The sequence below is a fragment of the Bos indicus genome, chromosome 3, assembly GCF_029378745.1.
Source record: "Bos indicus isolate NIAB-ARS_2022 breed Sahiwal x Tharparkar chromosome 3, NIAB-ARS_B.indTharparkar_mat_pri_1.0, whole genome shotgun sequence".
Taxonomy (NCBI): Eukaryota; Metazoa; Chordata; class Mammalia; order Artiodactyla; family Bovidae; genus Bos; species Bos indicus.
Window position 1 is genome coordinate 60,095,861 of NC_091762.1, and position 15,283 is coordinate 60,111,143.

General features: G+C 39.0%; 1 protein-coding gene across 2 annotated transcripts in view; it reads right to left on the reverse strand.

Moving 5' to 3' along the window:
- The window catches only part of SAMD13 (sterile alpha motif domain containing 13), a 52,905-nt gene extending 37,895 nt beyond the window's left edge, over positions 1-15,010 (reverse strand). The window contains exons 1-2 of one of the 2 annotated variants that reach the window (XM_019957211.2): positions 14,778-14,864; positions 10,036-10,120 (exon numbers count right to left, since the gene is read on the reverse strand). In XM_019957211.2, coding sequence (XP_019812770.2) covers positions 10,036-10,120; positions 14,778-14,787 — 95 coding nt within the window. In that variant the 5' untranslated portion in view covers positions 14,788-14,864. Of the gene's footprint in view, positions 1-10,035; positions 10,121-14,777 lie in introns of both variants that reach the window. The other variant, XM_070786215.1, reaches the window with a different exon arrangement.
- Between the last annotated feature and the right edge of the window lie 273 nt (positions 15,011-15,283).

Consider the following 15,283-nt stretch of genomic DNA (forward strand, 5'->3'; position numbering starts at 1 on the left):
CTCTAGTTTTACACATAAACACATGGCAATCCAGTTGGCATCTATACATTGATTCAGGATAAATGATCTTTTCTATGCACCCATGTGATATTGTAATGTGTTTGATGCCGACAGCACAGGTTATAAGACTCTCTTTGTATGTTGTAATTGGTAATTAATAATCTTACAATTTTAATTGCAATAAAATATTTTAGTTAAAAGTAAGTATGGATACATTTTAAAATGTAAAAAGGAGGCATACCACTGATGCAGAATCAAAAGGAGATGCAGAAACTAGCACCAGAGTCAGAACAGTAAAGAAAAAAGGAGCCCGACTCAAAGTATATTGGAAATTTCATGATGAACAGCAATTGCAATTCGTTGGAGCAGAGCAAAAGGAAAAAAGCTGTTTATGGTAACAATAACCCTGTGTACGAGACAGCAAAAGAGACACTGATGTATAGATCAGTCTTATGGACTCTGTGGGAGAGGGAGAGGGTGGGGAGATTTGGGAGAATAGCATTGAAACATGTATAATATCATGTAGGAAACGAGTCACCAGTCCTGGTTCGATGCACGATACTGGATGCTTGGGGCTGGTGCACTGGGACGACCCAGAGGGAGGGTATGGGGAGGGAGGAGGGAGGAGGGTTCAGGATGGGGAACACAGGTATACCTGTGGCGGATTCATTTCGATATTTGGCAAAACTAATACAATATTGTAAAAAAAAAAAAAAAACACCCAACCTAAGGAAAAATACCAAGACAAAAAAAAAAAAAAAAGAAAAATGGATAAACATTAAGTGACATTTTTAGCAAAGACATAGTGAATTTGGTAACTTGCTTCTCAACAGTCAAAAAGAGCTAATAACATTAGACACCTGTAATCAAAATTCAACATCCAACAAAACATTTTGAAGTGATTTTAAACAGAATCTGAGCTCATAAATTTGCCCAGCTATAAACAACTTGGATTCTAGCACAAAAAAAGAACACAGTTTTTTCAATAGCTATGTTGTTATATTCAGTTTTTAGAATATTATGATAAAATACTAAAAAGGCAGTTCATCAAAAGTGAGACATTTTTCAATCATGCCATCAAACAATTGCCCGAAGAATGTAAGATCTTTTTAACAGTATCTAAGATCGATTGGTTCAAATTTGGAAAAACACAACTACTTTTCTTTAGCTGTAGATGAGTAGTGCAACATCAAAAGTGAAAAGTGTTAGTCACTCAGTCATGTCTGACTATTTGTGACCCCACCGACTGTAACATGCCAGGCTCCTCTGTCCATAGACTTCTCCAGGCAAGAATACTGGAGTGGGTAGCCATTCGCTTCTCCAGGGGATTTTCCTGACCCAGGGATCAAACCCGGGTTTCCTGCATTGCAGGCAGACTCTACCATCTGAGTCACAAGGGAAGCCCATAACATCAAAGACACTGCCAAGTTCATACTTGGAGTCTGCTTTATCTCAGAAGACTTCCAAATTTAAGAAGAAATGTTATCAATTTATGGCCTGAAAAACTGAATTCCTATTTAAATATTTTAAATGTTTTATATTTGTTGAAGAATAACTTCAGCTAGATTTGAAAAAATTAAATCCTATCCTGGTAGATGGTACTTCAGCCACACTAAGTTTAAAAAAATCTGGTTTTAATATACTTTTAAAACAGGAGACGTATTTCATTGCTTCATTCTACTGTATGATACATGTGTTCGGTTTTTTGAAGCGGACTCCTGAAATGTGTCAAGAATGCCATTGTTAAATCATTCCATAAATATTTGTAAATGCCACAGATCAATGCCGAACAATGGAACTCTTAAAAGAAACAGAGCACATTTAAAGATCTGTGTTCTTTGCCAATACTCGTTAAGTTATAGAAGAAATATACAAAGACTTATTGTATTGTTAAGTACAATTCAAGATTTCATTAAAACAAAAAATGCTTTCCAAATATTCAATAATTAAAGACAAAAAATGGCAGAGAAATTCGTATTTTCTCATTGATATATCAGACTACATGTAAATGAGATTAATTTGAAGCTCCTAAAAAAGGAAATGCTGATTTGTAACCTAGGTAAAGAGGCACAAAATTTTGTGTTGAAATTGTAACTTTTCAGAGTATAATAAAAATAATTTTACACATCTTTCTAACATAAATCAATTTGAAGAGAAATTTGAAGAATGATTTATTGGATAAATTTATATGTCTTATAAATTTATGTAATACACTTTTGAATTTAATGCTAACAATATGATTTTTTTGAGTATCAGCAAATTTAACTTAGTTTTGAAAGGATACGCTATTGCTTCCAAGTCAAGTCAAATCTAAAATAGAAGAACCAGGAACTTCCCTGGTGGTCCAGTGGCTAAGACTCCCGGCTCCTAATGCAGGGGGCCCAGGTTCGATCCTTGGTCAGGGAACTAGATCCCACATGCCACAGCTAAGACCTGGTGCAGACAAATAAATGAACAAAAAGGAAATATACAAAATAGAAGAAGAACAAGTTGTGTCAATGTACACAAATGTATTAAAGGAAAATAATTTTTGGTACTTGATTCATTTATTGAGACTTTTAAGAATTATTTAGGTATGTGATTCTACTTTTTCAATCACAAATTTTATGAAATCTAATAGAGATCAAATATTTATAATAAAATTTTTCCATCCAAACTGAAACATACTCTAACTGTAAAATATATAGTGCACTGATAAAATTTAGCACAGAAATATAAACTATTTCATTAATAATGTGCTATATTGACTACATTTAAAAATGATAACATCCTGGGTATTTTCAGTCAAATATAAACTATATTAAAATTAATTTCATCTGTTTAAATATGACCACCAGAAAATGTTAAATTACATCTATGGTTCAAATGTCATTTCTAGTATATATCTGGCACTAACATATATCCAGAAATGGACTTGAGTTATAAAATATTTCATGGTTCAACACTGGAAAATAATGCCAAATTGTTTTCCAAAGCCACTGGACATCAGCATCAACACTACCAGAGAACATGTTAAAACACAAGTTCCCAGGCCTTTGGGATGTACCGAACAGAAACTCTGGAGGTGTGGCCCAGCTGCCTGTATTTTAACATGCCCTCCAAGTGATACAAATTCACTTTGAGAAACACTGCCTAGCATAACTTAGAACAGACTTATGATATATCTTATACTTAGAAGAAATATGCCATTTTGAAAAGGGAAGTCCTGTCTTTGTTAAGTTATGGTCATAGTATTGAATGTTTCCATCATTTACAAATCTTGGGTACTTAGGCTTCTATAGCCCCCTGGGAGTGAGAGCTGTGCCTCTGGTGAAAGAGACTGAAAGCTACCTTTGAAAACCTAGTCACCCCAGTGCAGAAGAAAGGGCTCAGGCTTCAATGCCAGACTTTAAACCTAAATACCAACATCAGGACTTATAAGCAATGAACTCTTAGAAGGTCTTTTACCTCCTGGAGCTTTCGTTTTCTCCACTATAAAATGGGAATTGTAGCACATACCTCAAAATATGGTTGTGAGGATTAACAAGGCTCACACAAAGTGCTAGACACAGAGAAAGGACTCCATAAACAATAGCCTTGTAAAACTAAAGCTCTGAGCAGTAGCACACGGCCAGTGAATAGGTCATTATCCTAGGCTTCTTTGGAAATGATCCTTTGTGAAGTACATTGTCTAATAAAGCAACTTTATTTTCCATGCCTGGAAAACAAAATGGAAGCAACTGTGACCCCAGTTTGAGCAGATCTCAGAGAGAGCCTTAAGACTCTATGTTTTAGGGATTCAGTATTATAATCTAACTCTATCTTGGCCAACAGGTTAGCCAATAGCCACTTGCTATATCAACTGAGACTGCTATTTCTGATCAAGGTGGAGTCATGGGGCCCAGAACTACACTTCTACCTAAAACAACTAAAAAATTGACAAGATGTATGAAACTGGCACTCAAGGCACTGGACACAGGCAGTAAAGAATAGTGGTCCCTGAAGGGTGGGAATAAGCATGGTAGCCCTGGCCACTTACTGCCTGAAGAGAGATTTTAGGCTGTGCCCGGGTGCAGAGTTCCAGAGAGGAGACAGCTACAGAGAGGGAACTCTGGAGATGTGTAGAAGTTTCCCTTCAAGTGCTCAGTGGAGTACTGATTATCACATACACATGAAGAAATAAGCTGGGGAAAGAATCATGAAAAAGAATTAGAGACAAAAATCCTTAGAGATCACACAGAGTTGGGAACAGTGCTTGTTTCTATCTTCCAGAGAGGAATATCGCATCATTCAGGAGTATTGGTTATAGTAGAAATGTGGGTCTTACTTCAATAAAAGGGGGAAAAAAGGGTAAATACAGCTCTAGTCTTGACTAACAATACTTATTAATAAAATAAGGCTTCAAAGGATCAATTGCTTGTTTCCAACTAATTCAAGCACATCCCAGGACAAAGATCTGGAATATTTACAGGAATACAAAATTATCGAACATTCAACAAGGAAAAATTCAAAACACCTAATTTTCAATAAAGAATTACCAAGCGTACAAAGAAGCAGAAAAATATGACCCATAGTGAAAAGAAAAACCAATCAACTGAAACCGACTGAGAAGTGATAGAATTAGTAGACAAGGACATTGAAACAATTTTATGACTATATTTCATACGTTCAGAAGCTAGAGGGAAGGATATGTAAAGTGAAGACATGAAAGATTTAAAAAGACCAAGCTGAACTTCTAGAGATGAAAACTTGTTTGAAATGAAAAATGCATTGGGTGGGATTAACAAGAGATTATACATTTCAGAAGAAAAGATTAGTGAACTTAAGGAAAAGCAATAGAAACTATCCAAAAATGAAACACAGAAAAAAGACTGGGAAAAAAATTAGCAGGGTATCAGTGAATTGTGGGGCAATATCAAGTGATCAAATAAACCTATAACTGGAGTCCCCAAAGGAGAAGTGGAGAAAGACCAAAGAAAATTTAAAAAATAACAGTTGAAAATTTCCCCCAGCAATCCCACTGCTGAGCATACACACTGAGGAAACCAGAATTGAAAGAAACATGTGTACCCCAATGTTCATCGCAGCACTGTTTACAATAGCCAGGACATGGAAGCAACCTAGATGCCCATCAACAGACGAATGGATAAGAAAGCTGTGGTACATATACACGATGAAATATTACTCAGCTATTAAAAAGAATACATTTGAATCAGTTCTAATGAGGTGGATGAAACTGCAGCCTATTATAGAGAGCGAAGTAAGTCAGAAAGAAAAACACCAACACAGTATACTAATGCCTATATATGGAATTTATAAAGATGCTAACAATGACCCTATATGTGAGACAGCAAAAGAGACACAGATATAAAGAACAGACTGTTGGACTCTGTGGGAGAAGGTGAGAGTGGGATGATTTGGGAGAATAGCATTGAAACATGTATATTATCATATGTGAAATAGATCACCAGACCAGGTTCCATGCATGAGACAGGGTGCTCAGGGCTGGTGCACTGGGATGACCCTGAGAGATGGGATGGGGAGGGTGGTCAGAGGGAGGGTCTGGATGGGGAACACATGTATACCCATGGCTGATTCATGTGAATGTATGGCAAAACCACCACAATATTGTAAAGTAATTAGCCTCCAATTAAAATAAAAATAAAAAAATAAAATAAAAAAAAAAGAAATTTCCAAACTTGATAAAAACTAAGCCCATAGATTCCCCCTCCCAAAAAACAAACTTTAAACACAAGAAAGATGAATAAAACTACACTGAGTCTCATAATCAAATTGCTCAACAATCAATGACCCAGAGAAAATTTTAAAAGCAGGCTGAAAAGAAAGACAAGAAAAAAAGTAAAAGTTTTTCTTGTCTTAAGATTGAGAACAAAATTAGGATGTCTAATCTCACCAGTGCTATTCAACTTTTTACTGGAGATCTTATTCAGCACAATAAAGTAAGAAAAAGAAATGAAAGGTATCCACAGTGGGAAAGAAAAAGTAAAACTGTCTTTATTCACAAGACATAGCTGTCTATGTTAAATATCTGACAGAGTCTATGAAAAAGCCATTAGAAGTAATAAGTGAGTTTAGCAAGGTTGTAGGATACAAGATTAACATTAAAAAAAAACCTGCCATATTTCTTTATACTAGCAATAAACAACTAGAAATTTAAATTTAAAAAGCACTATCAATAATGGGGCTTCTCTGGTGACTCAGTGTTAAAGAATCTGCTGTTAATGCAGGAGATGCAAGTTCAATCCCTGGGTCGGGGAGATCTCATAGAGAAGGAAATGGCAACTTCCTCCAGTATTCTTGCTTGGGAAATCCCATGGACAGGGAAGCCTGGTGGGCCACAGTCCATGGGATCACAGAAGAGTCAGACATGACTTAGCAACTAAACAACAACAACCATTAATTATAGTGTAAAAATATGAAATATGGAGGGATATATCTGATGAAATATGTGCAAGACCTGCACACTGAAAACTATGAAACATTGCTGAGAGAAATTAAAGAGGACCTAAGTAATGGATTGAAATGCTGTGTTAATGAGTTGGAAGACACAATATTGTTAAAATGTCAATTCTCCTTAAATTGATCTATAATTCAATGCAATACCAGTCAAATGACAGCAGGTATTTTTTGGGGGTAGAAATTTAAAAGCTGATTTATATGGAAAAGCAAAGGACCTAAGAGTGCCAAAACAAGTTCCAAAAAAAATCAAAGTTGAGTGGATAATACTACCTGATTTCAAGATTTATCATAAAGGTATAGTTACCCAAACAGTGTTGTATTGGGATGCTGCTGCTGCTGCTGCTAAGTCGCTTCAGTCGTGTCTGACTCTGTGTGACCCTATAGACGGCAGCCCACCAGGCTCCCCTGTCCCTGGGATTCTCCAGGCAAGAATACTGGAGTGGGTTGCCCTTTCCTTCTCCAATGCATGAAAGTGAAAAGTGAAAGGGAAGTCGCTCAGTCGTGTCCAACCCTCAGCCACCCCATGGACTGCAGCCTACCAGGCTCCTCCATCCATGGGACTCTCATAAATACATACAAAATATCAATGGAATAAAATAGAGTCCAGAACTAGAGCTACAGATATTTGATCAGTTATTTTTTTCAACAAAGTTGCAGAGATAGTTCAACAAATGGTGCTGGAACAATTGGGTATCCAAAGGCAAAAAAACCGACAACCGAAACCACTATCAACAGTAAGACTTTAATCCTTATTCCACACCATATACAAAAACTAACTCAAAAATTATAGTCCCAAATCTAAGAAAACATAAGAGAAAATCTTTGTGACCTTGAGCGAGGCAAATATTTCTTAGATAAGTGACACTAAAAGCACTATCCATAAAATAAAAAATTTATAAACTGGACTTCATCAAAATTTAAAACTTCTGCACTTTGAAAAGCACTGTAGAGAGAATGAAAAAACAAATTATATACAACAAGAAAATATTTTCAAATCATGTATATAACAAAGGACTTGTAACCTGAATATGTAAAAATTCTACATAATAATATACTAAAAAACCAGCCCAATAAAAAGATGGGCAAAAGATCTGAACAATACTTAAGAAGATCTGTAGATAAAACAAGCACATTAAAAAAAAAAAACTCAACATCCTCAGTCATTACAGAAATGAAAATTAAAACCATACCTAATAACCAAGGAGAGAACTATCTAAAACACTGATAAAGGAAACTGAAAATGATTCAAAGTAATGGAAAGATATACCATGCTCTTGGATTGGAAGAATTGATGTTGTTAAAATGGTCATACTACACAAAGCATCTTCAGATTAAAAAACAAAACAAAACACACCTAATGAAATGAAGAAGCCCGATCACACCAAGTTCCTGAGGACACAGAACAACTGGAATGCTCACACACTGCTGGTGGGAATGTAACATGGCACAACTAGTTCGGAAAATAGTTTGGCAATTTCTTACAAAGTTTGGCATACACCTACCACGTGGCCTTCCCTGGTGGCTCAGATGGTAAAGCGTCTGTCTACAATGTGGGAGACCCAGGTTCGATCCGTGGGTCAGGAAGATCCACTGGAGAAGGAAATGGCAATCCACTCCAGTACTATTGCCTGGAAAATCCCATGGACAGAGGAGCCTGGTAGGCTACAGTCCATGGGGTCGCAAAGAGCAGAAGCGACTTCACTTACTTACTTACCACGTGGCCCAGTTACTTCCCTCCTAGATACTTATCCAAGAAAAATGTATATGTTCACACACACACTTGTACACAAGTGACCAAGGCAGTTTAGTTGTAATCCCTAATAAATGCGAACAACCCAAAAGTCTATGAACAAGTGGGTGGACAAACAATGAACAAAGTGTTGTATATCCATACAATAAAACATTACTTAGTAATAAAAATCAATGAACTATTGATACATATTATAACATAAACAAATCCTAAATTAATTATTCTGGGAGAAAGAAACCAGACCCCTTCCCTCCCCCTAAAAAAAGTACATTCTGAATAATTCCATTTATATAAAAATCTAGGAAAAATAAACTAATCTTCAGTGAGAGACTACCAGTGTTGCCTGGGGAATATAAGGGCAGAGAAGGGCAGGAAGAAGAGATTATAAAGGTTTATGAGGAACCTGTGGGGATGATGGATATGTTTGTTATCTTAATTTTGGTAATAGTTTCATGGGTGTATACAAATGTCAGAGCTTATCATCTTTTATACTTTAAACACAGGCAGTTTATTATATGGCAATCATATTTCAATGAAGCTGTTAACTTTTAAAATGGATTCAAATTGAATAAAATTAAAAGTTCAGTTCATCAGACATTAGTCATATTTCACGTTTATAATTGCCACACGCAGCTCATGGCTACCACGGTGGACAATATCTGTGTAGGTCATTTCATCACTGCCCAGGGTACTACTGGAAGCAGTTGGTCTAACCGACACATTACAAAAAGCATCTGTTTCTTTCATTCCTCCTCCACCTACCTTCCCCAAACTTCAAACATGGGAACAAGCATGGAAGCATGGCATTGATATATAAATTACAGGAGAAAATTTTAAAGCAGATTTTATTAAGTTTAATGTAACTTTAATATAAAAGATACCTTCTATTCATAAACATATATAGCATACTATTTTTTCATTCAGTTATAACAACTTCTACAGATTACATTAGCTTCTTCCAAAGCTCAAGTTGAAGGAGATTTTAAACTAAAATGACAGGGAAAAAATGAAACAGACAACACTGTCTTGGAGCATACTTCTTCCTTGTAAGCAATATGGTTAGAGCCAAAATATAACTCCTAGAATAAATATTTTTTCATATACTTACAGATATTTTATGTCTAAAATACATAGCATGTTTCAGAATACACCACATAATGCAACTGAATTTTCCTATTTAAAAGTATCAAGCATATAACTCACAATAGATATAATCAGAAGTTTCAATTGTAAGAGCAGATATAAAAAAGAGACTTTGGTATATGCAGAAATATTTCACATTCAAGGAACAGTTCATAAAATGAGGACAGAGAAGTTGTTAAACTTAGTATTCTGACACTTTTTTCCTTCCCTTCCTATAGCTTTCATTTTTGAGATGGGTGGTTTTATTCTAAAAAGACGCAATCTCTCTTTTCTGTTCCCCCTCACACACACACACACACACACACACACACACACACACACACCGCCCCCCCCCCCCCCCCCATACTCCATGTAGCCTATGGACTTGGGAGGCAGAGTCTGTGTTTGCTCTGTGTTTTTGTTTCAATATACAGAATTCAGGACTGGAATCTTCAACCTTCCCTGTTTTAAAGCCTGATACACTAACCCTTTATGCACTTTGATGTCTGAGTCATCTCTTAGAAATGGAATACAGAAAAAGGCAATTGGGGCTGGAGGGAGAGGGGAAGCTGGTCGCCAGTGTAGACCAATGAACCAAGACAGCCCCCACAGTGTATTGTAGTAGGTAAGCAAGAAGTATAAAAATAGAACCCAAGTCCCTCTGTTGTTTGCAGAAGCAGAACTCACAAGCCAGTTTCACTTACTTTTTTACACCGACAGAGCCATTTTCCTTGTTTTCCATGTCAACAGATAGCATGGGGAGGCTGCAGGGTTCCTTTACTTCAGCAACTAATCAATAAGGGAGAAAAGCTCGTGTTTAATTCTTTGAAAGTGAGAGAAGAATATATACTCTGAATCGGAAACATAATGGTCCCTTTTACAGCCTCACACCAATTCACGTATATGTTTGCTTAAATCTCCAGTTCCCTCAGCGATTGGAGAGATGTGATTAAACCTAAAGAATTGGAGGAGACAGATTGGGGTGCTTTCATCTGTGCTGGCACTCCCTGCCTCGACAATAAGCATTTGCAAATGAAATTGAATCCTTGTTCAAAACAAGTGCTGTGTGAACTGGCACAGCTTCTCCCAGTGCCAAGCTCTCACTTAAGACACTGCAACTCATAAATGAGTCAAAGTCGACAAAAACAATCCCCCTTTTCCTCCCCTTTCCACCTCGGGCTGTGATTTCTTTTTTTCTTACTGTATTTTTTTTTTTTTCTGTCCACTCCCACTTCTCCTCTATTTTTTCACTGCGATGCAAAAGAGCACTTAAAGCTTTTGTCAGCAAGTATTCCCCTACCTCATATATTCTCAATGAAAACCTTAAAAACCTGTCTGTGAGATGGCCATGCTCTGGTAAAGCTGGAAGCTCACGAAAATGTCAGATAGCCCTTAACACAGAAAGGTGCTGCTGGTGTGTGTGTATGTGTGTAAGAGAGGGTAGGCAGCTCATTAGATTTATGTAAAAATCATCAAAACATTCAAGGAGATATAGTAGCATCCATCACTTTGTCTTTTTGTTTAGTAGGAAGAACACAGAAAAAATAAAATCCCTCTACAATTAATATGCAATTAGCAAGACGAAAAAGCTACAAACAAAACTGCTGAAAAAAAAAAAACTAGTTCTGAAACGTGCTTGTTCTTCTACAGCTGAAGCCATAAATTAAATACATTTCCTCTCAAATCACTTTATACTTCGGCACTTCTTCCCTAGGGATTACTCTGACATGACAAGTGCATCATTTAGTATATTCACAAGATTTTATCACTGTTACTGAAGTAGATGATTAACAAATAATACTGTTAAGTGTGGGATAATCTTCACTGCTGATATACACACACACACACATACCACACACACACAAACTTCCAGTCACTACACCACTTAGATCATTCATAGAGAAATCCAACATTTAATATACATCTAGATATTAACATACATCCACACACCGTTACAGAGTAGACAGAAGATAGTGCTGCTTGCTCCATGCCAAAAGAATGATTTCACTTCAGTTGGAAACTGTTACACATTCACCATTTTCTAAGCATCTCAGAAACAAAACAAAACAAAACACTCACAATGATACTCTGCAACACCACACTACATTGTCTTATTATTATTATTTTCTTTTCTTGTGGAAGAGTAAAAAGAAAACCTACCTAGAAGCAACTAAAACATGTCATTTTTTTATGGCTTATCAAGAACAGCCAAAGAAACCCCAATGTTTTCTTTCACAAAGTAGGCTGGCAAAGGAATTCAATAAGGAGGTACAATTTGACACAGTGAAATAAAACCAGGCTGGCTCTCAGCCAACATGACGTTAGGAATCACACACAAGCTGCACCAACTGCCTTCTGGTTCATGGCTGACTTTTTAAAGCTACAGTGTGCCTGTTCACTTTTGCTAACTACCTTCAGCACAATTAGTGGAAGTGAATGAATCACAAGTCCCCAAGCTGCAGAATTCTCTCTGCACCTGTCTTGATCAAAGGAAAACAAACTGTATCAAGAGGCTATTATTTTCTCCCTCCCCCTCCTTGTTTCTGTATCATATGTCTCTGCTGTTTTGAGCATGAATGTCATGTGTCAAACTATTTTTTTTCTTCCCTGTGGGAGAAAAAATAAGAGAAAGTCCAGTGCCTATGGGCTATATTCAGTGAACACCCAGAAGCTGCAGTCCTGTGTTACTCTTTTGCTGACAAAATTCCCAGGGCTGGCTTTCAAGCTCTTTGTGAGAATAAGGAAAGTACTGCCCAGCAGAAAATCCTTTTACTTCATTATGCAGGAAGTAACATATTTCAGAGAGGATGCAAAGGAGATGACCAGATCGCTTGAGGACGCCCACATTCTTTAATTTTGGCATTCATCCTACCAGATGAAGTCAGCCAAAAACTCAAAATAAAACAAACTTTATTCTATGAAACAAAAACAATTAGTCTGGGAGGTTTCATTTTACCAGATTTCCCCAGTTGCGTAAAAAGCATAATTCAACAAATTCAACATTTCTTTTCTATAAGCACCTGCTACTTTATTAATTACATATGAAAAAAAGGATTTGTGCCAACCCCCAAATTCATAGTATCTTCCACCATCCTAAGTCCCAGTTCAGGAAAGGGGAAGGTAGAATAAAGGCCAGGCATGATCTTTTGATTAAGTTACCCTGATCAATCTTACAGTTCCCTTGCTTGACTAGGAACTACTGCTCAAGGGAAACATTCCCATTCCACAAGCATACTGTATATAACTAGGAACATAAATGGTTGTCACTGAAATAAACAATCAATATTTGCACACTTTTAGGTCAAGATGTCAACAAAATCTCTCAAGGTAGGGCAGAGGGATCCTAGAAAAAGTCATCTCCTGCTGAAATACTGTATAGAGTGGGCAGAACTGAGGAAAAAGCTGCTGGTCTCTCTTTTCTTTAGCAATTTTTAAGGGTACTAGAAAATCAGCAACTATGATCTAAATTTGCAGTCTGAATTTCAAAGTCAATTTTCTTCCCCTTACTTCTTGCAGGAATGGTATTAGAAATTTTCAACTTCTTGGAAGATCATCACTGAGAAAAATTTCAAATGCTCTCTCTGCACATCTTTGCCATGGCCCCCCTTGAAAGAGTAAATAATAATAATTTAGGGAAGACTTCTAAATATTCTTTTATTTTTGAGTACTATTTTTTGAGCACAGCTCAAACAAGTGGGTTTTTTTCTTGGTTTGTTTTGTCACCAATGATCAAAATGATGAACTATTCTGGAGACAGAGGACTCTTTCACCAACAGATTCCATAATGCTTTTGAAGTTGATCTGAGGTGTCTAAACTGTTTTCCAACTAAATTCAAATGGAAGGGGGCTGGGCTGTGAGTCCTGGGGGCAAGGGATAGAGAAGAGAGTACCCTGACAGCACTGTCATGGCAGTGCTTAGAACAATACTAGGTTCAGCCCACCACTCTTGAAAGGAGAGAGGCAAAGCATGTGTAGTTATACTGACTCTCAGACACCCTCACAGGAGAAAGGATTCTGTTCCTCCAAGAATTTCTTCCTACGTATAGAAGAGGACATCCCTTACTGTCTTGCCTGTTGTGATCAAAATTTGCCTGTTAGACAAGGGTGTGGGTTTCAGAAGGTGTTGTGAAAAATCAATCCCATTTTATAAAAAATGAGCCACATATCCTGACAACAGGAGGTTTCATTCATCAGCTAATTTCTAATTTTGGAGTAAACTGACATTTGTGGGTATAAGCATCTATATTAGTACTCAACCACTTCCTCCTCACTCCCTCCACAAAGTGATATTAACCCTCTGCTAATAAAAATTAAGTCTATTTGTGTGTAGTGTGGTGTCTGGTGTGTGTGTAGGGCATAGCTTAAATGCAGTATGTGTGATAAGCGTATGCTGTGTAATATGTGTGGGTGTTGTACCTGTGGTATATGTGTGTGTTTGTGGTGTGCATAGTGTCGTGGTATTCGTGTGTTTGCAGAATGTGCAGTATGCATTGTGTTTGTGTCTGTGTGTGTAAGAGGAGTGAGAGATAGAGATGCAAACCAACAAGACCCTCTAATCCAGGATATCATGGGATGTGCTAAAGTAACTTCAGAAGTCCTCGTGCTGAAATTTCGGAGCAGTACTTTCGGGGACACTTGGAAATGGGCTCAGATAGGAAGGGAGATGGGTCAGGAAGGATGGGAAACTGGTGCCTCAATCGGCTTCTTTTATTGATCTCTCATCCCCTAGTGAGCAAGCACCCTCCCGGGGGAACCATCCTCCCTGCCTTGCCTCCAGGTATCCGCCCGCAGGCGTCTCCAGTCCGAATCGCCGAGCGCAGACCTGGGTACACAGCGCTGCAGAAGTCATCTCAAGAAGTCGCCGAAGGGAGGGCCGAGCTCAGCAGGGCCCTAGAGGGTCTCTAGGGGAAACTGAGGAGGGCCTGGAGAGGGGGCGGTGGGGGCAGAACATAGGGCAGGAGAGGGGATGCCGGAGAGACTCTTGAATCAGTGGTCACGTCCGACAGCCAAACGACTCGCTTGTGGCACTGGTGACAGAGGGGAAAGTTTCTGGCTAAGATTTTCAAGAAGAAATCGTTTGTCTTTGGGACTGGGGGCTCCCCAGGCGAACTCATCTTTGGAAAGGGAGTAGGGAGGTGTGGCGCTCGGTAAGCGCCCAGCCGAGCCTTGCCATCTCCTGGTCCCCTCCTGCTAGCTCCGCCCTGCAGCCCCCAGGGAGCCGCAGCGCTCCACGGGGCCGGGCACGCTTCTGCCCCCACTTCCACTCCGGGGTGACAGATAACACACTCGGGGGGTACAACAAGCTGCAGGAGCACCGGACACACAGCAGAGACGAGGGAGGGCAGGGCAGTTTTTCTCGTGGCTTTCTTCGTTTCCTTCCATCCTGGACAGGGTGGGGTAGGACGGGCGCGTTCCCAGTGCCCTCGTAGCACGAGCGATTACTTACCTCCCCGCATGGCCAGCGCCGGGAGGCTTTCCCCGGTGCAGAGCTCGCCGGTCGCCACGCGCCCAGCCCCAGTGCACCCGGCCGGGCGCGCGGGGCACGCCGGGACTTGTAGTCTCCGCCCTCGGGGCGAGGGTCCGAGGGCTGGGTCGGCGAGGAAGCTGAGAGGCCCGGGAGGGAAGGCATGGGGCCGGGGCGCTAAGAAGGTAAAGGGAGGACATTTGCAAGAACTTAAAACTTCCTGGGAGCTGGAGGTGTGAAACACTCCGAAAGAGATTTTTAAACAGGGAGATTTCAGGCTAATACCCTTTTCTTCCTGTCTTATTCGCACGTGGCAATTCTGATGAAGTTTTGAGCTGGGGTTTGGCAGTTATGACAAGCAGAGATTTCCTCGGGCCAAGTCCACATTAGAGCGTTACTCCTTTTACCCAAACAGACGAGTGGCATCCTCTGCTTGGAACACCTATTGTGTGGCTCACTCAGTTGAAGCCTTGGGCATGCAAACGGAG